This window comes from Diplodia corticola, assembly GCF_001883845.1.
Source record: "Diplodia corticola strain CBS 112549 chromosome Unknown scaffold19, whole genome shotgun sequence".
Classification (NCBI taxonomy): Eukaryota; Fungi; Ascomycota; class Dothideomycetes; order Botryosphaeriales; family Botryosphaeriaceae; genus Diplodia; species Diplodia corticola.
In genome coordinates, this window is record NW_017971498.1 from 56,335 (window position 1) to 70,471 (window position 14,137).

General features: G+C 55.0%; 8 protein-coding genes across 8 annotated transcripts in view; 3 read left to right on the plus strand and 5 right to left on the minus strand.

Moving 5' to 3' along the window:
* The window catches only part of BKCO1_1900018 (replication factor c subunit 2), a gene marked incomplete at both ends in the record, with an annotated part of 1,433 nt that extends 1,258 nt beyond the window's left edge, over positions 1–175 (minus strand). Inside the window, one exon of the mRNA XM_020271971.1 lies at positions 60–175. Coding sequence (XP_020131384.1) covers positions 60–175 — 116 coding nt within the window. The remainder of the gene's footprint in view (positions 1–59) is intronic.
* Positions 176–1,405: 1,230 nt separating this feature from the next.
* On the minus strand, positions 1,406–2,278 carry BKCO1_1900019 (uncharacterized protein; the record flags this gene model as incomplete). Its single annotated transcript, XM_020271982.1, has 1 exon — positions 1,406–2,278. The coding sequence occupies one exon, from the start codon at positions 2,276–2,278 to the stop codon at positions 1,406–1,408; it is 873 nt and encodes a 290-aa protein (XP_020131385.1).
* A 1,516-nt stretch (positions 2,279–3,794) lies between these two features.
* Positions 3,795–4,952, plus strand: BKCO1_1900020 (nad dependent epimerase dehydratase family protein; the record flags this gene model as incomplete). Its single annotated transcript, XM_020271994.1, has 1 exon — positions 3,795–4,952. The coding sequence occupies one exon, from the start codon at positions 3,795–3,797 to the stop codon at positions 4,950–4,952; it is 1,158 nt and encodes a 385-aa protein (XP_020131252.1).
* Positions 4,953–5,503: 551 nt separating this feature from the next.
* On the minus strand, positions 5,504–6,134 carry BKCO1_1900021 (short-chain dehydrogenase reductase sdr protein; the record flags this gene model as incomplete). The annotated part of the gene is made up of 2 exons (XM_020272005.1): positions 5,504–5,971; positions 6,024–6,134. 2 exons carry the CDS (start codon positions 6,132–6,134, stop codon positions 5,504–5,506), a joined length of 579 nt encoding a protein of 192 aa, XP_020131251.1.
* Positions 6,135–7,275: 1,141 nt separating this feature from the next.
* On the minus strand, positions 7,276–7,929 carry BKCO1_1900022 (uncharacterized protein; the record flags this gene model as incomplete). The annotated part of the gene is made up of 1 exon (XM_020272016.1): positions 7,276–7,929. The coding sequence occupies one exon, from the start codon at positions 7,927–7,929 to the stop codon at positions 7,276–7,278; it is 654 nt and encodes a 217-aa protein (XP_020131250.1).
* A 3,198-nt stretch (positions 7,930–11,127) lies between these two features.
* Positions 11,128–12,422, plus strand: BKCO1_1900023 (uncharacterized protein; the record flags this gene model as incomplete). The annotated part of the gene is made up of 3 exons (XM_020272027.1): positions 11,128–11,669; positions 11,722–11,794; positions 11,847–12,422. The coding sequence occupies 3 exons, from the start codon at positions 11,128–11,130 to the stop codon at positions 12,420–12,422; spliced, it is 1,191 nt and encodes a 396-aa protein (XP_020131249.1).
* A 122-nt stretch (positions 12,423–12,544) lies between these two features.
* Positions 12,545–13,347, plus strand: BKCO1_1900024 (kinase-related protein; the record flags this gene model as incomplete). The annotated part of the gene is made up of 2 exons (XM_020272038.1): positions 12,545–12,584; positions 12,644–13,347. The coding sequence occupies 2 exons, from the start codon at positions 12,545–12,547 to the stop codon at positions 13,345–13,347; spliced, it is 744 nt and encodes a 247-aa protein (XP_020131256.1).
* Positions 13,348–13,420: 73 nt separating this feature from the next.
* Positions 13,421–13,993, minus strand: BKCO1_1900025 (transcription initiation factor tfiid subunit 13; the record flags this gene model as incomplete). The annotated part of the gene is made up of 3 exons (XM_020272048.1): positions 13,421–13,739; positions 13,801–13,882; positions 13,936–13,993. 3 exons carry the CDS (start codon positions 13,991–13,993, stop codon positions 13,421–13,423), a joined length of 459 nt encoding a protein of 152 aa, XP_020131255.1.
* Between the last annotated feature and the right edge of the window lie 144 nt (positions 13,994–14,137).

Below are 14,137 nucleotides of genomic sequence, written 5' to 3' on the forward strand. Positions count from 1 at the left end.
GGAAGGGGATTGACGGCGGGGCCGCGTTGAGGGAGGCAATGGGGTGGGTGTCTGCGCACTATTTCTCGACCCAGGGCTGTAGGCTGCCTGTCTCGGGCTTGGTGGTGGGAGCTTTGGAGGAGCTTGCGGCGGCGGCGGCGGCCTGCCGGGCTTTGAGATCGAAGAAGCTGGCCATTGTGACGGTTGGCTGCGGGGTAGTGTTCGGCGAGTAGGTCGAGGTTGTTGGTGGTGATGGCGCGCGGTGGTGGTGGTGGTTTTCGCGAGACGAGTCGCAGACGCGTCGGAGTTCGTGTCGTCGCGCGTCGGGCTAACACGTGATGACGCAATGCCTCCCAAGCAGAACCTAGTGCTCTTTCCTGTTGAGGAATTTCCACTCCCATCCACGTCCATCTTTACTGGCGGGATATCAGTACGTGTTGAGGAGTTGCGTATGGCATAACATACAGTCTGAAAGTAATATCGCGGACATCAAAATGGTGATTCGATTAACACAGGACTTGTTAACAGAAATGCTAAAGCGGGTGAACGTTCTGAAAAAAAAAAGAAAAAGAAAACTTCCAGCAAGAGAATTGAAGTGGCCAGACGGCGGTCGTGGCCGGAATTTGAAAAGCTTCCGCTCCCAAGCGCTTTTTACTGAAAGATGGAGGAGCTGATGCGCAGTTGGCGATCACGCAGCAGACAACTCCCTCGATCCAGAAGAAAAAGAAAACAAGCCAGAGGTATTGGAATGGCCAATGATGTTGAGCTTAAACACTGTTACCGATGCGGAGTTGATATCGTGTGTTAGGAGAGTCTTGGTGGAATCATCTGCGACGGCAGTGAGGACGAGCCTGTCCGTGAGTAGGGCTTTGAGCTGGATGATACTGGAACTCTCGATGCACAAACCGCAGATAAGAATAAAAACGGAGAAAGAAATGTCATCTTGTAGCCACGAGCGATGGAGAGAAGTGAAGGAGACCATGGAATTCTCGAGTCAGCGAAGCATTCTTCAAGGTGGCGTACGTGAAGTAGCGTCGTCAGTGTCTTCGCAATACTCGGGTGTATAGCTAAACATCACTCAAGAAGCTACACTTCCCAAAATGAGGATCTACTTTAGTAGTTAGTGATGGTTCAAAGGAAGCTAGGCTAGGAGCAAAATCACGAGCATAAATTGTCACGCATTAGCTAGGGAAACTCTATTTGGTACCGAAAGGTATTTGTCATTTCTTTTTCTAAAGATGCACATATTGGCAAGTCGTTCTTTCTGTCCTTAGTCCTGGGGTTCATGCAGACCTCGATGAGCTCAGACTATGGACCTAAGTGAAGACAGCTGGGTGCATTGAAACGAGCGAGACCCGCCCAAGTCGTACAGGCAACTGGTTCGCGGCCGCCATGACACCGGTTCAACATAGTGATGGTCAGCTGCTTAGGAAACCCGGACCGGACCCCCCTGCTGACCGGGCCACTGGAGCCAAAATCCACCAAGGTCGGCAGAGATCTCAATAGTCTTCCCCTGAGCAGCCGGAACCGTGCGGGCAAATGCCGGGAAGTATCGCCAAGCACCGACAGTGGTCGCCCACAGCGATGAGTGCGCGAGAAGCCGTGTCATGCTGAGCTGGAAACGAGGGGAACGCCTCCAGATCGAGTCTATGAAATCTTCGGCCATGGTGTTTGGCGTCGCCTCCAGAATACTAGCCTTGGTCACATCGGTGATAGGCAAAAGCTGCAAGCCGGAGTCATCATCGTGGATGAAGATCTCGTAGGTGACCCTCGTGCCGTGGTAGTCAAACCACAGCAGCGTGTTCTTGATGTAGATTGACACAGGAGTCCTGCTGACCATCCAGGCGTGGAAGTCGTAGACGGTCCCGAACCGAATGGTGTTGCCCTGGTAGAGGAACAACCTCGCCTCGCGGTAGACATTCCTGCTCACACGAAGAAGCTGGGGAGTCGGGCTGCGTAGCCCCGGAGCTCCCTCGCGTGAGCGGTGCGGCCAGTTCCACATCCTCAGGTGGTAGGAGTGCATCCAGATGGGCTGCGGCGGAGTGTAGATGACCAGCTCATCGACGTCCTCAAGTGCATAGGCGTAGATCCTGTTCTTGATCTCGCCAGGAAGGTCATTCCACCGGAAGTAGCTGCAACGGGGCCTGGTCGCAATGGTGGAGGCCTGGCTCCTCAACATGAGGAGAGCCTCCGCAGCTTCAGGCTTTTCGGCAGCCTGGTAGTTGTCCTTGGACTTCTTCCGCGAAGCATCTTGGTCATCGTCTTGCGTGCTGGCCTTGCGCTTCTTGTCTGAAGACATCTTAGTTGGTTGAAGATTTCAAGAGGTTTTGTTCTTGTAGTGTCTGATTGTAGGGGTCGAGTGTGGTGATGATGTCTAATTCGAAGAAAAAGGAATTTATATAGGTTGGGGGAGGTAGACAGTGCATGATCTGTTCAGTAACAGTAAGTTGTTCAGCTCTATGGATCCGGTGTTAAACATGGAGAATGGCTACAGGTGAAGCACAACTCACAATCATTTGCAGTGACCAAGCGAATGGCGTCGTGTTAACGATCATATATAGAGCGTGTAAGTTGTACTGCCACAACTTCTCCGTAATGAAACAACACATAGAACTTAGAGGTATGGGGTTTTCGATCCAACCGCATACGGACATGAATAGAGCACTACCGCTACATTGGATCAACAAGCTCACAGTTACGACTTAGTCTTCATAGAGGCTGCCACGCCTGCCTACCGAGGATTATATATAAAAGAGGTAAAGTTTAATTGAGATCTGCTTGCGATGAGATGGTGCGAAAAGAGAATCTTAAAGCTGAGCTTGTTGATAAATCACCCTCTATCTTTATACATATCAGCAACAAGAGACTGACAATAAAACAATAGCAAGAAGAATTTAGAAACAGTCGCTGCAGTCAATTTTCTCGAAATGCCCATCCGTCAAGGGTTGTAACAAAGGGCCAGCGTTTGCAAGCGTTCAAACAAGCGGGCTTGCAAGCGGGTGATTTTACCCCGCTTGATTGCAAGCACTTGGAAAGCAGAAGCAAGTGATCTTTATACGTATATCGGATAGATAATAGGCGTGGGCATACCTCATCTTCGCTTCAAATTTCTATAAGAACCTTACACTGTGCTAAGCATCGTAAATGGAGCCGGAGGGGGGCACCGAAGGGAAGGGGGGATGGCCGGGACCTCAACACTCAACACCATGCCAAGCATAATGGCGTATAAAAACCCCGTGGAGGACCGGGCACGGGCTTCTTACCACTAATCATAACATTTAGATGCTAAGGATCGCGCTTGCAAGCAAACAATTAAGCTTAAGCGCAAGCGGGGCCGCTTGTTTGATCGCCTCAAGGACAGCCTTTTACTTGAAAGCGGGGTCCAGGACCCCACTTGAGCTTGCGAGCGGTTCAAGCTGCGACCCCTCCCATCCACTAGAGAGTGCACCTCTGCGATTCTGGGACTGCCGTCTCCACCAGCTGCTTAGCCAATGAAGCCAGGGAATTTCGTCAGCTTTCAAGGTTGTTTAAAGTGCCAACGTAAGAAGAGAGCTATTGGCTCATCGTGGGATACATGATTCCACCCGGAGGACTTCCGGAGTTAGTGGTCGGGGGGAAGGAGATAAGCACCGTTAAATCCACATCGACCTTTTACAAAGCATCACTGCTGATAAACGCCCGAAATGGAACACTCGCGGTATTATATTTACAGAGACACAGAGGCAGCATGAAAAGAAGTTCTTTCTACAGTCCGAGTCCAACCCCCAACGTCCCAATAAACCACCCAAACATCTGACCTTAATCACACCCAAACAATGGCCTCCCCCTCCTCCTCCTCCACCACCCCTCCCACTCCACCACGCATCCTCCTCACCGGCGCAACCGGCTACATCGGCGGCACAATCCTCCACACCCTCCTCACCACGCCGTCCCCCTCCCACGCCCTCCCAATAACCTGCCTCTTGCGCTCCCCCTCCGCCGCCGCCCTCCTCACCAGCACCTACGGGCCCTCCCTCGTCCAGCCCGTCCTCTACGCCGGCCTCGACGACCTCCCCGCCGCCACCGCCGCCGCCGCCACCGCCGCCGACATCGTCATCAACGCCGCCCTCGGCTACCACGCCGCCGCCGCCCACGCCCTCATCCGCGGCCTCGCCCAGCGGCAGCGGCAGCACCCCCCGCAAACAACCCCCCTGCACCCACCCTACTACATCCACCTCTCCGGCGCCTCCAACCTCGCCGACCGCAGCCTCTCCGGCGCCTGGACCGCCTCCCCCCGCACCTTCGACGACTGCCCCACCTCAACCTTCTCCATCCACGCCTGGCAACGCACCCTCGACTCCACCCACCCCTACATCCAACGCACCGCCGAGCTCTCATCCGTCGCGCTCGGGCTCGAGCTCGGCGTGCGCACGGTCGTGATCATGCCGCCGCTGGTGTGGGGGCGGGGGACGGGGACGGGGAAGCGCGAAAGCACGCAGGTGCCTGCGTACGTGCGGGTGGCGGCGCGGCGGGGGCGGGCGGTGGTGATGGGGGACGGGCGGGGGGAGTGGGACCACGTGCACGTGGAGGATTTGGGGGGGTTGTATCGGCTCGTCGTGGAGGCAATCGTTGCTGGTGGTGGCGGCGCTGGGGCGGGCGTGCCGGTGGGGGAAGAGGGGGTGGTGTTTGCGGCGGATGGGAGGCAGTCGTGGAGGGAGGTGGCGGAGGCGGTGGGGGAGGTGGGGGTTGCGGAGGGGAGGTTGAGGGATGCGGGGGTGGATGAGGTGAGTGTGGGGGAGGGGACGAGGTTGTTTGCGGAGGCGTATTTGGGGGAGGGGGTGGATGAGGAGATGGTCGAGTTGGGGTTGGCGAGTCATGGGCGGACGGTGCCGAGTGTGGCGAGGAGCCTGGGCTGGAAGCCGACGAATGGGGGGGAGGAGGCGTGGAGGAGGGGGCTGAGGGAGGATATCAAGGTGGCGTTGCAGTCGTGCTAGTGGGGGTTGGTGTCTGATAGTCAATCGTGGGGTGCTGCTATTGAGAGAAGGTGTTTGAGGATCAGGTATACGGAGATGAGCACGGAAGTGGTGTCAAAGTCCTTGAACGCATTTCAATTGTACCAAAACCCATAACCTTCGGTGTTGAAGAGTCAATGTCATATAGCTCCCCTGCCACGTATCGACAAGTAAACCAAGCACTCCAGCTGCATGATGCGGAGAACTGAAGTGAATTCCGTGCCTCAACTACGCCGGGGGAAGAGACGGTTAGCACCTTTTTCAGTCTAGGAAGCATCGCTATGCGCCAGCTCAAACCACTACCCGCGCCGCAGCGAGCCGCTCCGCACTCCATGCCCCCATCCCTAACAATCCCTGCGACCCTCTTGCGCAACGTTCTCTCGAGCTCGTCGGATGGCAAGCCCGAGTTTGTGGTGGAGTCCAGCGTCACTTGCGGCAGCTTCAGGATTTTCGCCACCTTCCTTGAACCAATCTTTTCGAAGTAAGACATCCCTACAAGGTAGATGTACCACAACCTGTCCTCAATGCGCACTTTATTCTTGGACCAACGTCAGGCTGTCGAGATCCATACCGACAATGTGATCGGAGACGTGGTAGTTCATTTGGTCCATGGGCAAGGTCAGCCTCTTCACGTACTTGTTCGCGTTCGCGCGACGCCTGCTATGGTTAAAGAAGTGATACATGATGGTTCTCGAGCCAAAGTAAAGCTCGTTGCTGTAGAGGAAGCTGATGCCTTCATTGTAGGTCTGCTTGTTGGCGAGAAGCAGGTTCGGCGCGAGCTTGTGTTTGCATGTATCGTGACTGCAGGAATCGTGGTCGTTCATGAGGGTGAAGATCATTTCCGTGTTGCGCTTGTAGCACGCTAGGGTACCGAAGTTGTAGAGGCGGCGGCCCTTGATGATGGCGACCGGATAAGGAGAAGTCAGAGCGAGGTCGTAGATCTGGTTCCTCAGCTCGGCGGGCAGCTCAGCCCAGACAAAGGCGCGGAGCGGCGGCGGCTTCTTCGGGACTGTTAGCGCGTGTGGAAGGACGATCGGACGCGAAGGTGCTTACATTGAGCGCGCTGTCGGCCTTGACCTCACCAATGTCATGGCCCTTGTCGGCATGGCCGTCATTGTCGTTGGCGCCTACGTCGGACAGGTGAGGTGAGAAGCCATCCATCATGTCTGAGCTTGCTTGCGTGAAGTCGCTTCAGTGCTGAGCTCGAGGAGTTGGTGGGAAAGGTGTGCTGAGTGGCGGATGGGCGGTTGTTGTTTGGGTGAGAATGGAATCGCTCCTGTGGCGTCGTTCAGGGCCTCGCGTACGCGTCGCGTCTCGATCACGAGGACACTTGAGATCGAGGCAGGAGAGATGATGTCGAGCACCTGGTGAGTGTGAGATTGTTGCTGGCTGACTGACCATCTCATCTGGTTGCTCCCCAGTCCGCTCTCGTACCGTTCAGGCCACGTTATGGGAGCAATTGCCATCCGTGGACTGCCTTCCGCTCTCGATGAAATGCTCGTTAGCAATGAGCAGAGCGCGATGCTCGGATCGGCATACCTTCGCGGTACATCTCTTTATTCGCCAGCAGCAGATTGTCCGCCCTTGTTGCAGAAAATACACTCTGGATCATTCGAGAAACATGGTTGGCCATCTAAGGGTTCCATCAGGATTCGTAATTACGAAAGCTTAGCTGACGTTGTTGACCACTATACTAAAAGAGGAATCAAGGAGAATCATAATGCTTCCTCTATATAAGAAATCTGAAAAAAGGTTGTATCAACATCTGTAGACGACGATTACAAGTCAAACATATTGCTCATTGACTTGGCATGAAACATGGTAAGCGTAGTGCTGTCAACTAAAGGAGCATTCGCTCTGCAAAAAAGAGCGCTTGTTACAGATTCCAAAATCACAGTGCTATTGAATTCTGTTGGACAAGCACGTATATTCAATAATGTTGAGGCTCATCAGGAGGATGATCGTCATCATCAACCCAACAGGGTCCTCTTTAGCAACGTGTCATCATGGTTAACACCCTTATTGAGCCTTGAGAGCGCTGCCCCTTCTTTCGCTTACCCATCACCCCAGATAGCAGCAGCGTATGATGGGACATCCAGGTTGACCAGCTTCTGCCCGTGACCATCTGCGATCACCGTCTGACAGATTCAAAGGGCTTCAAGCCGGCTCATAGATTCAAAAACCTCCATGAAACACATCCCTCAACCGGGGTTTGCCCCGGAGACTTATCAATTCTGTATTTCCCTCCCATTATCCTCCAGACGACCCAACAGTTGTCACTCCCATTTCCGCCTTCCATCATCCCTCAAGAGTCCCAAGTATTGAACGGGAGAGCCGGGTACATGTTGGTCTCCTCCAACCCTTCCTTCATGGCCTCCCTGACGTCCTCTTCCGCCTCAACGCGATCCTCATCTGTGATGCCGGTGTCCGTCGAAGCGCGTGCATGCTTTCGCGCACAGTGAAGACCAGCCAAACGGTCCGACACCTTGATCAAGGCGTCCACGAGGCCGGGTCCGCTCTCCTCGCCACGTCGGCTGACCAGCTGGCGGAAGCCTCCGTACGCAGCGAAAGCGCGTGCGTCTTTGGCGAAGTGGGTGGCGTCCTCGTTGTCCAGGGTGATGGTCCTCAAGTTGCGGCAATGCTTGGTCAGGATCTGCCATCCCCCGTCGATGCGGAAGAGGAGGATCTGCTCTCCGCGGCACTCCGTGGGAAAGAAGGTGATGTGGGTGAGCATGTCCAGTGGCGAGGGGACCGCAACGGGTCGGGGACGGGCGATGCTGTGCTTCATGCGCCTCATGTACCTGTCGAAGGTGTAGGGATCCCGGAATACGAGATTGTTCCGGTGGTACAAAATGGGGGCGGCCTCATTGTGTATCTGGCTGTTGACTGCCAGCAAGTTGGGGCACAACTTGGCCTTTTCGCCCTTACGGCTATGGGGAGAGCCCCGACAGAGGCCCATGTCCCGGGTTAAGGGGCCGTCGAAGTAGGATTCGACGTATACAGGCGCGTTCGATACGAGTATATACTCGTATACCTCATTTCGAAGTTCGCCCGGGAGCTTATACCAGCCGATTGAGGGCTTGGCGATTAGGCTCGTTTGTTGTTTGGATGCCATTATAAAACTAAAGAAACTTCAAGGGTACTCAGTATATTGGACATGATTCGTGATGAGTAGGATAGTACATACCAAGATGCTCTTGTGGTATAAAGCTAGGAAGCAGAGTTTGCTCAGTGCGTGGCAGTGCGAGTGGCAAGATCAGAAGTAAAGTCGACGAGAAAAAAGTGTGTGTGTGGTGGTGGTGTAGTTAGAGGGCGAAGCAGCCTTTAAAGTGTTCGCCGCGCTGTTGAGCACTAACACAATTTTGCCCACCGCGCAGCCACGGTACCTTAGCAACCCAGGGTCTTCCCAACCTAAACAACGCGGCGCGCGTGTTATGCCCAGGAAAAACAGGGAAACCGCCCATACTCCCTTGTCCATGGTACGCGCGACCTTCCCGCCAGCCCCTCTGAGCTCGCTCGTGGTCGCGCTGGCACAAGGCACCTTTATTCAGGATGCGGTAGCTCACTGTCCCAACGCATCGTTTGTAATTCGCCAGGGCAGCCTTTTTGGTCCAGCATCAAAGAGAATTCAAAACCAGCTATCGGTTGACCGATGCTGTGGTACGCTAAGTAATAAGGCCTGCCATGCCCTAGCGATCAACAGTACGCACATGTATCAGTTGCGAAATAATCCAAGTCGTCAGCAAAGGCTGTCGCGACATGCTCTCTTATAGAACTCTCCTGCTACAGCATTTTCCCGTGACAGTGAGCAAGCCGTACGTCTGCTTAGCCCTATGAACAATAGTTTTCTCTGCAAACGCAAGCGGTTTTGCAAACTGTCATGCATCTACCCAGTAAACGCTCTTCTTGGTGCTTACTGCGCCTTTGTGCTTGATGGCCCACACATTTGGCCGCTTACTTGCTAGCGATCTGCGCCTCCCAACGCTTGCCAGATGCACTTGGTGGGAGTCATGGTATGCTGTCTTGGGTCGTGAGATGAAGTTTGCATATAATGTTTGGGAAAGTAAAGCGGCCGATCTGTATGACCATTCATTCGGCCGCGCGGTTTACTCTTGCCATCGGAGATTTCGATCAAAATCAAGCTCGCTCGAAGGCTCTCTCGACTACTGCACTTATGTACCATGGTTCAAAGCTAAAATTTTGAGGCAGCTTAGGTATGCCGTAGATTGGAAACGGTGATCGCAGGCAGTTACAGGTAGAAGCTAGTCGACTAGATGTCCCATTATACGCTGCTACTACGTGGGTTTTATATAGATAAACGAAAGAAGGGGCAGCGCTTAAAAGCTTAACAAGGGTGTTAATCAAGATAACACGCTGCTAAAGAGGACCCTGTTGGGTTGATAATAACGATCAGCCTCAACGTTATAGAATATACGTAATGTCGAATAGATTTCAATTAAAATTCAGCTTACACGATGGCTCTATCGAGTATTAAACGTATATGCCATGGTCTCTGGACTCCTCTGAACCTTCAATCCTCACGACTTCCCTTTCCCAATTCTTGAACACGAGCGGCCATCACACACGGTGGGATCCTGGCTGCGTTCTATTCGTGACGGCCCATTTCCGAGGGTTAGAGCCTCATCTGTGCAGCGCAGCTTTGAGTGGATTGTACCTGAGCAATGTGGTCTGTGGCCGAGAATTTGAAGAGGTCGGGGTCGACGAAAGCACACCAGCAGCGATTCCAGAACAAAGTTGGTTGCCCAATGTTCGCTCTTCATTCTCACACATCATCTATTTTTGTGTGTGTGTTCTAGAATTGCCGTACCGAGATGATCGCGTATGTACGACTCGCGCCACCTCGCCTCCCCCCTCCCCTACTCCTGTTCCCCCTCCCATTCCTAACCCTAATCCCAACCCCAACTCCAACCCCGACCTCTGCACTTGCGCCAGCGCCAGGGGCAGGCAGGGTGGAGGGCGCTTCGGTTTGCTCGTCGTGTCTAAGAAGTAGTCAATACAAGAGGCGCCATCGTCAGCTCCCATGCCGAAGGCGGCCTTCAGGCGACGCTGGGTCTTCGCCAGCCTGCGCCTCGACAGGGGGGTCTGCCTTTGCCAGCGGAGGCCTTCCTCGCCGTCGGCTCCGACGTCGAGCCTCTGCTGCTCACATGTAAAACACTGCTCCTTGGAGAGCAGCTATACCTTTTGTGCCTCCTTGAGGACCCGGCCCGCCTTTACCGCGGAGAAGTCGATATCGACCCTACGCGCCGTGGTATTGACGAATGGAAGGACGTCGGGTGAACACCCAGGATGATCGGTCGTAGCAACCACACGTCAGGGCAGGCGAAACGTGAGACAAGAGACAGACGATAGGGAGGTCAGAGAGAAGAGGTAGTAGTTGGTTGTTGTTGTACTATGCTGCCTAAAGAAAGTGCTTTTATACCATAGTGGACTCCGGCCGGTGGTTGCAGCCTCAAAGCTCAGGCCAAACTCCCACCGCTTCTGCTTCCTGAGCCTAGAGACCTTACCCTGTTAGGTACGACCGGATCCTCCACTACCACACCACCTGTATATGTAAGGGTAAGGCCAGCGTTACGGAGTTCTATGGACGCAATGACCATGATGACGAATCCCTGCGCACAGGGACATTGATCTAGTGGATAAGTACGCGATCAAATGCGGCTGAAGTCAAGCACGGGCACGTGAGATAGCAGGAGAAGATGATTGAATAGAGGCTGCGGCAGAACAAGGAGAAAGAGCTGCATCAGCAAGGGGACGAGTATTCAAGGTCTTCGTAGGCAGGTTTGAAGTGCTTGCGTCGGCAGCCGTTTCGGGTTAATTTGACCGACGCTAGACGACGAGAACTACAGTGAACGCGTAGTCCGGGGCCACATGCTGATAAGTTTTGGGGAGAAACAGGCCCCTGCTCTACTTGTGGGTGCTTTAGCTCTGGCTCCGCCTCTGGGAGAGTCGTGTCATTCGGGGACGAGGACGTGACGGTGCCGCGCGTCACGGTAGCAAGGCGGCGGTTAGCAATGGAGCGGCCATCAATATCAGCAAGAGCTTGCGCGTATGTGATGCAGCTCTTCGAGGACTTTGAGAAAAAGCTAATGTTGTCCGCCAGAGCAGCGACGACTGGTGAGCTACGCTTGCCTGCAAAATGAAGACTCCCGTTCGAGCTGGCACCCTTGCGTCGACCGTCTTGGTCCTGCTGGCAATCTTTACCATACTGCACCACTCCCGATATCTGGAGGGGCGATGGGCGTATGTCGACGGCCTCAAAAACGGAATCGCCGGAGGAATGAAGGGCCACCTGGGGACCGGCGAAACCACGAGTGTTGACGCAAAGTTCATCGGATTCGGTACACCAACACCATTGTCGACACCGCACCCTCCCATCCCGGTCGTGGTTGCAGAAACGCCGACCTGGACCTCGGAAAGTACAGAAACGTCGGCCTTGACTACAGAAGCGACCCCGGAACCAGAAAGGGCCAAGAGTTCTGGGGAAGTCGTATCGGGAGACGGTAGCAAACTAGTAGGAGAGACGAATGAACCGCAGCCTTCACTTCCGCAGGACGGGAATGAAGATGTCGAGGAAGAGCCGTCGACTAGCGGATTTTTTGAGGGGTTTCCGGATAAAATCGTGGTGATGGGAAAGGTGGGGGAAGAAGATACAACATGGGTGACAGAGTATCTGCCCGAGTGAGTGTATGGGGAATGAGGGACAAAGTAACCAAGGCTAACAATCATGCAGCTGGCAAAATGCAGTGTATACTGTGGATGATTTGAACGCGACACTCCATACACCGATGAACAAGGGCAAAGAGGTATGCAGAGAAAAGTCGGGACGAAAGAACGGGGGGGCTGATAGAATTATAGGCAATGGTGTATCTTACATACATTATTGAGAACTACGGCAACTATCCGTCGACGGTTGCGTTTATCCACAGCCACAAGGATCGATTCTGGCATTCTGCGGGTATGCCGGCGAGAAGTAACATGGTGGCGCTCAGAGCACTCAACATCGACTATGTCCAACAAACAGGCTTCGCCAATCTGCGGTGTACACTGGGCCCTGGATGCCCGGCAGAGGTCCAACCGTACCGGCAAGACACACCGGCCAATCGGCTGTATGAGAAGAACATGACGACGGTGTGGGAGCTCTTTTTCGGGACACCATGCCCGGAAGTCATCGCAGCGCCTTGCTGTGCGCAGTTTGCAGTGTCGCGCAGCCAGATCATGGCCAGGCCGTTGGAAGACTATGTGTTGTACAGGCAATGGCTGATGGAAACGGAGCTCGACGACGACAACAGCGGGAGGGTGTTTGAGTACCTGTGGCACATTCTGTTCGGGCAGGAGCCAGTGCACTGCCCGGAGTATGGGGTCTGCTGGGCGAATGTGTATGGCGGGCTGAGCATGGCGGACCTGCACCACCTGGTATACGCGGGAGACTAAGAAAATGGAGAGATTGATGCAAAACCGGCGTGGGGCTAGCCGACGTCATGCGACGTGGATCCGGTGGACGCGTGAAAAGGCGGCGTGCCCCTCTCTGCTGCCCCGCAAGCTGCGAAACACCAATGGAGGAACAAGTGGATCGTCTGGTCCGCAAGACCTGGGGTAATGTTGCCCTCACCCTGCTCCCGGCGCGGCGCTGCGCTAGTGGCTGACAGCAGCAGACAAATACCACCAGCTGCCGCGGTCGCAGCGGCTGCTCATCGGCGTGTCGGGCATTCCTGGCAGCGGCAAGACAACCCTTGCGGCCGAGGTGGTGAAGCGCATCAACGCCTTGTATCGCGCCGAACAGCCGGGCACGAGTGCCGGCGAGCCACCCATTGCCGCTTTCGTGCCCATGGATGGCTACCACCTGTCGAGGGCTCAGCTCGATGCCATGCCGGACCCTTACACGGCACATGCCCGCCGTGGAGCCCACTTCACCTTCGACGGTGACAGCTTCCTCGTTCTGGTCAGGGAGCTGCGCAAGCCACTGGCTCCAGAAAGCCACACGTTGTATGTCCCGAGCTTTGACCACGCCACCAAGGACCCCGTTGCCGACGACATCGCCATCGCACCCACCACCCGTGTCCTCGTTTTCGAGGGCAACTACTTGACTCTGGACCGTGAGCCTTGGCGCGAGGCGGCGCTCCTGATGGACGAGCGTTGGTTCGTGGAGGTCGACTTTGACACGGCCAGAGACAGACTCATCAGCAGACACGTCAAGGCGGGCATTGCCAAGGACGAGGCCGATGCGCACAAGCGCGTCACCGAGAACGACTTGGTCAACGGGCGCCAGATTGTCGATGAGAGAGTGCGCGTGGACGAGTTCCTACAGAGCAGGGAGGACGAAACATGGAGACCCGAGGCCCAGCGCGTCGGCCAGTAGAAACAATGCAGTCGTAGATTGTGATGGGGTATATCAAGCCATTCCAACGCCATTCGCCGTGCCCGTGTGTGCCTCAGTCCCGCGTGCTTCTCGCCTTCTTCGCAGGGCGCTCGTCCCTGCGCTCGTCCCTGCGCTCGTCCTTGCGCTCGTCCTTGCGCTTGCCTTTTTTTGCCTCTTCCTTGTGTGTTTCGTCCTTGCCAATCTGCTCGTCATCGACGGCGAACACCTTCCGCTGCGACTTGATCTCTTTCTCCTTGTTCAGCAATTCCGTCACTCGGCCAAGCTTGACCGGATCCTTGCGCAGGATGAACTTGAAGTCGTCAACCTTGATCTTGGCGCGGCGGGAGTAGGACGCGCAGAGAGCGGCTTCGTGACATGTCTCGATGATGAAGCTGGCCATTAATAAATCAGAAACGGTGCTCAGCCAGACGGACAAATGCGCCCAGGCCATACTCGGTGATGATCTCGTCCAAGACGCGGACGGTTTCGGGGAGCGGGTTGCGGTCGTCGCCAAACGCAATCAAATAGGCCTCGACTGGGCGCTGGTCAGGAAGGAACATGCAGCAATCGGTAAGAATGCACACGTACGGTCACGCGTGTCGAACTGTTGGCCTTTTTGGCGCATGCGCATGCGCGGCTCCGTCATGATGGCGGTGCTGGCTGGAGGAGAGGGTGCGGGTGGTGAAGAGGGTGCGGCGCGGATGAGGGTGGATGCAGCTGTGGCGCAGGTACGCGCTACCGGCTAGTGGAAATAATGGTGGCCGCGCTGTGACGTGGAGCTTTGGAGCTT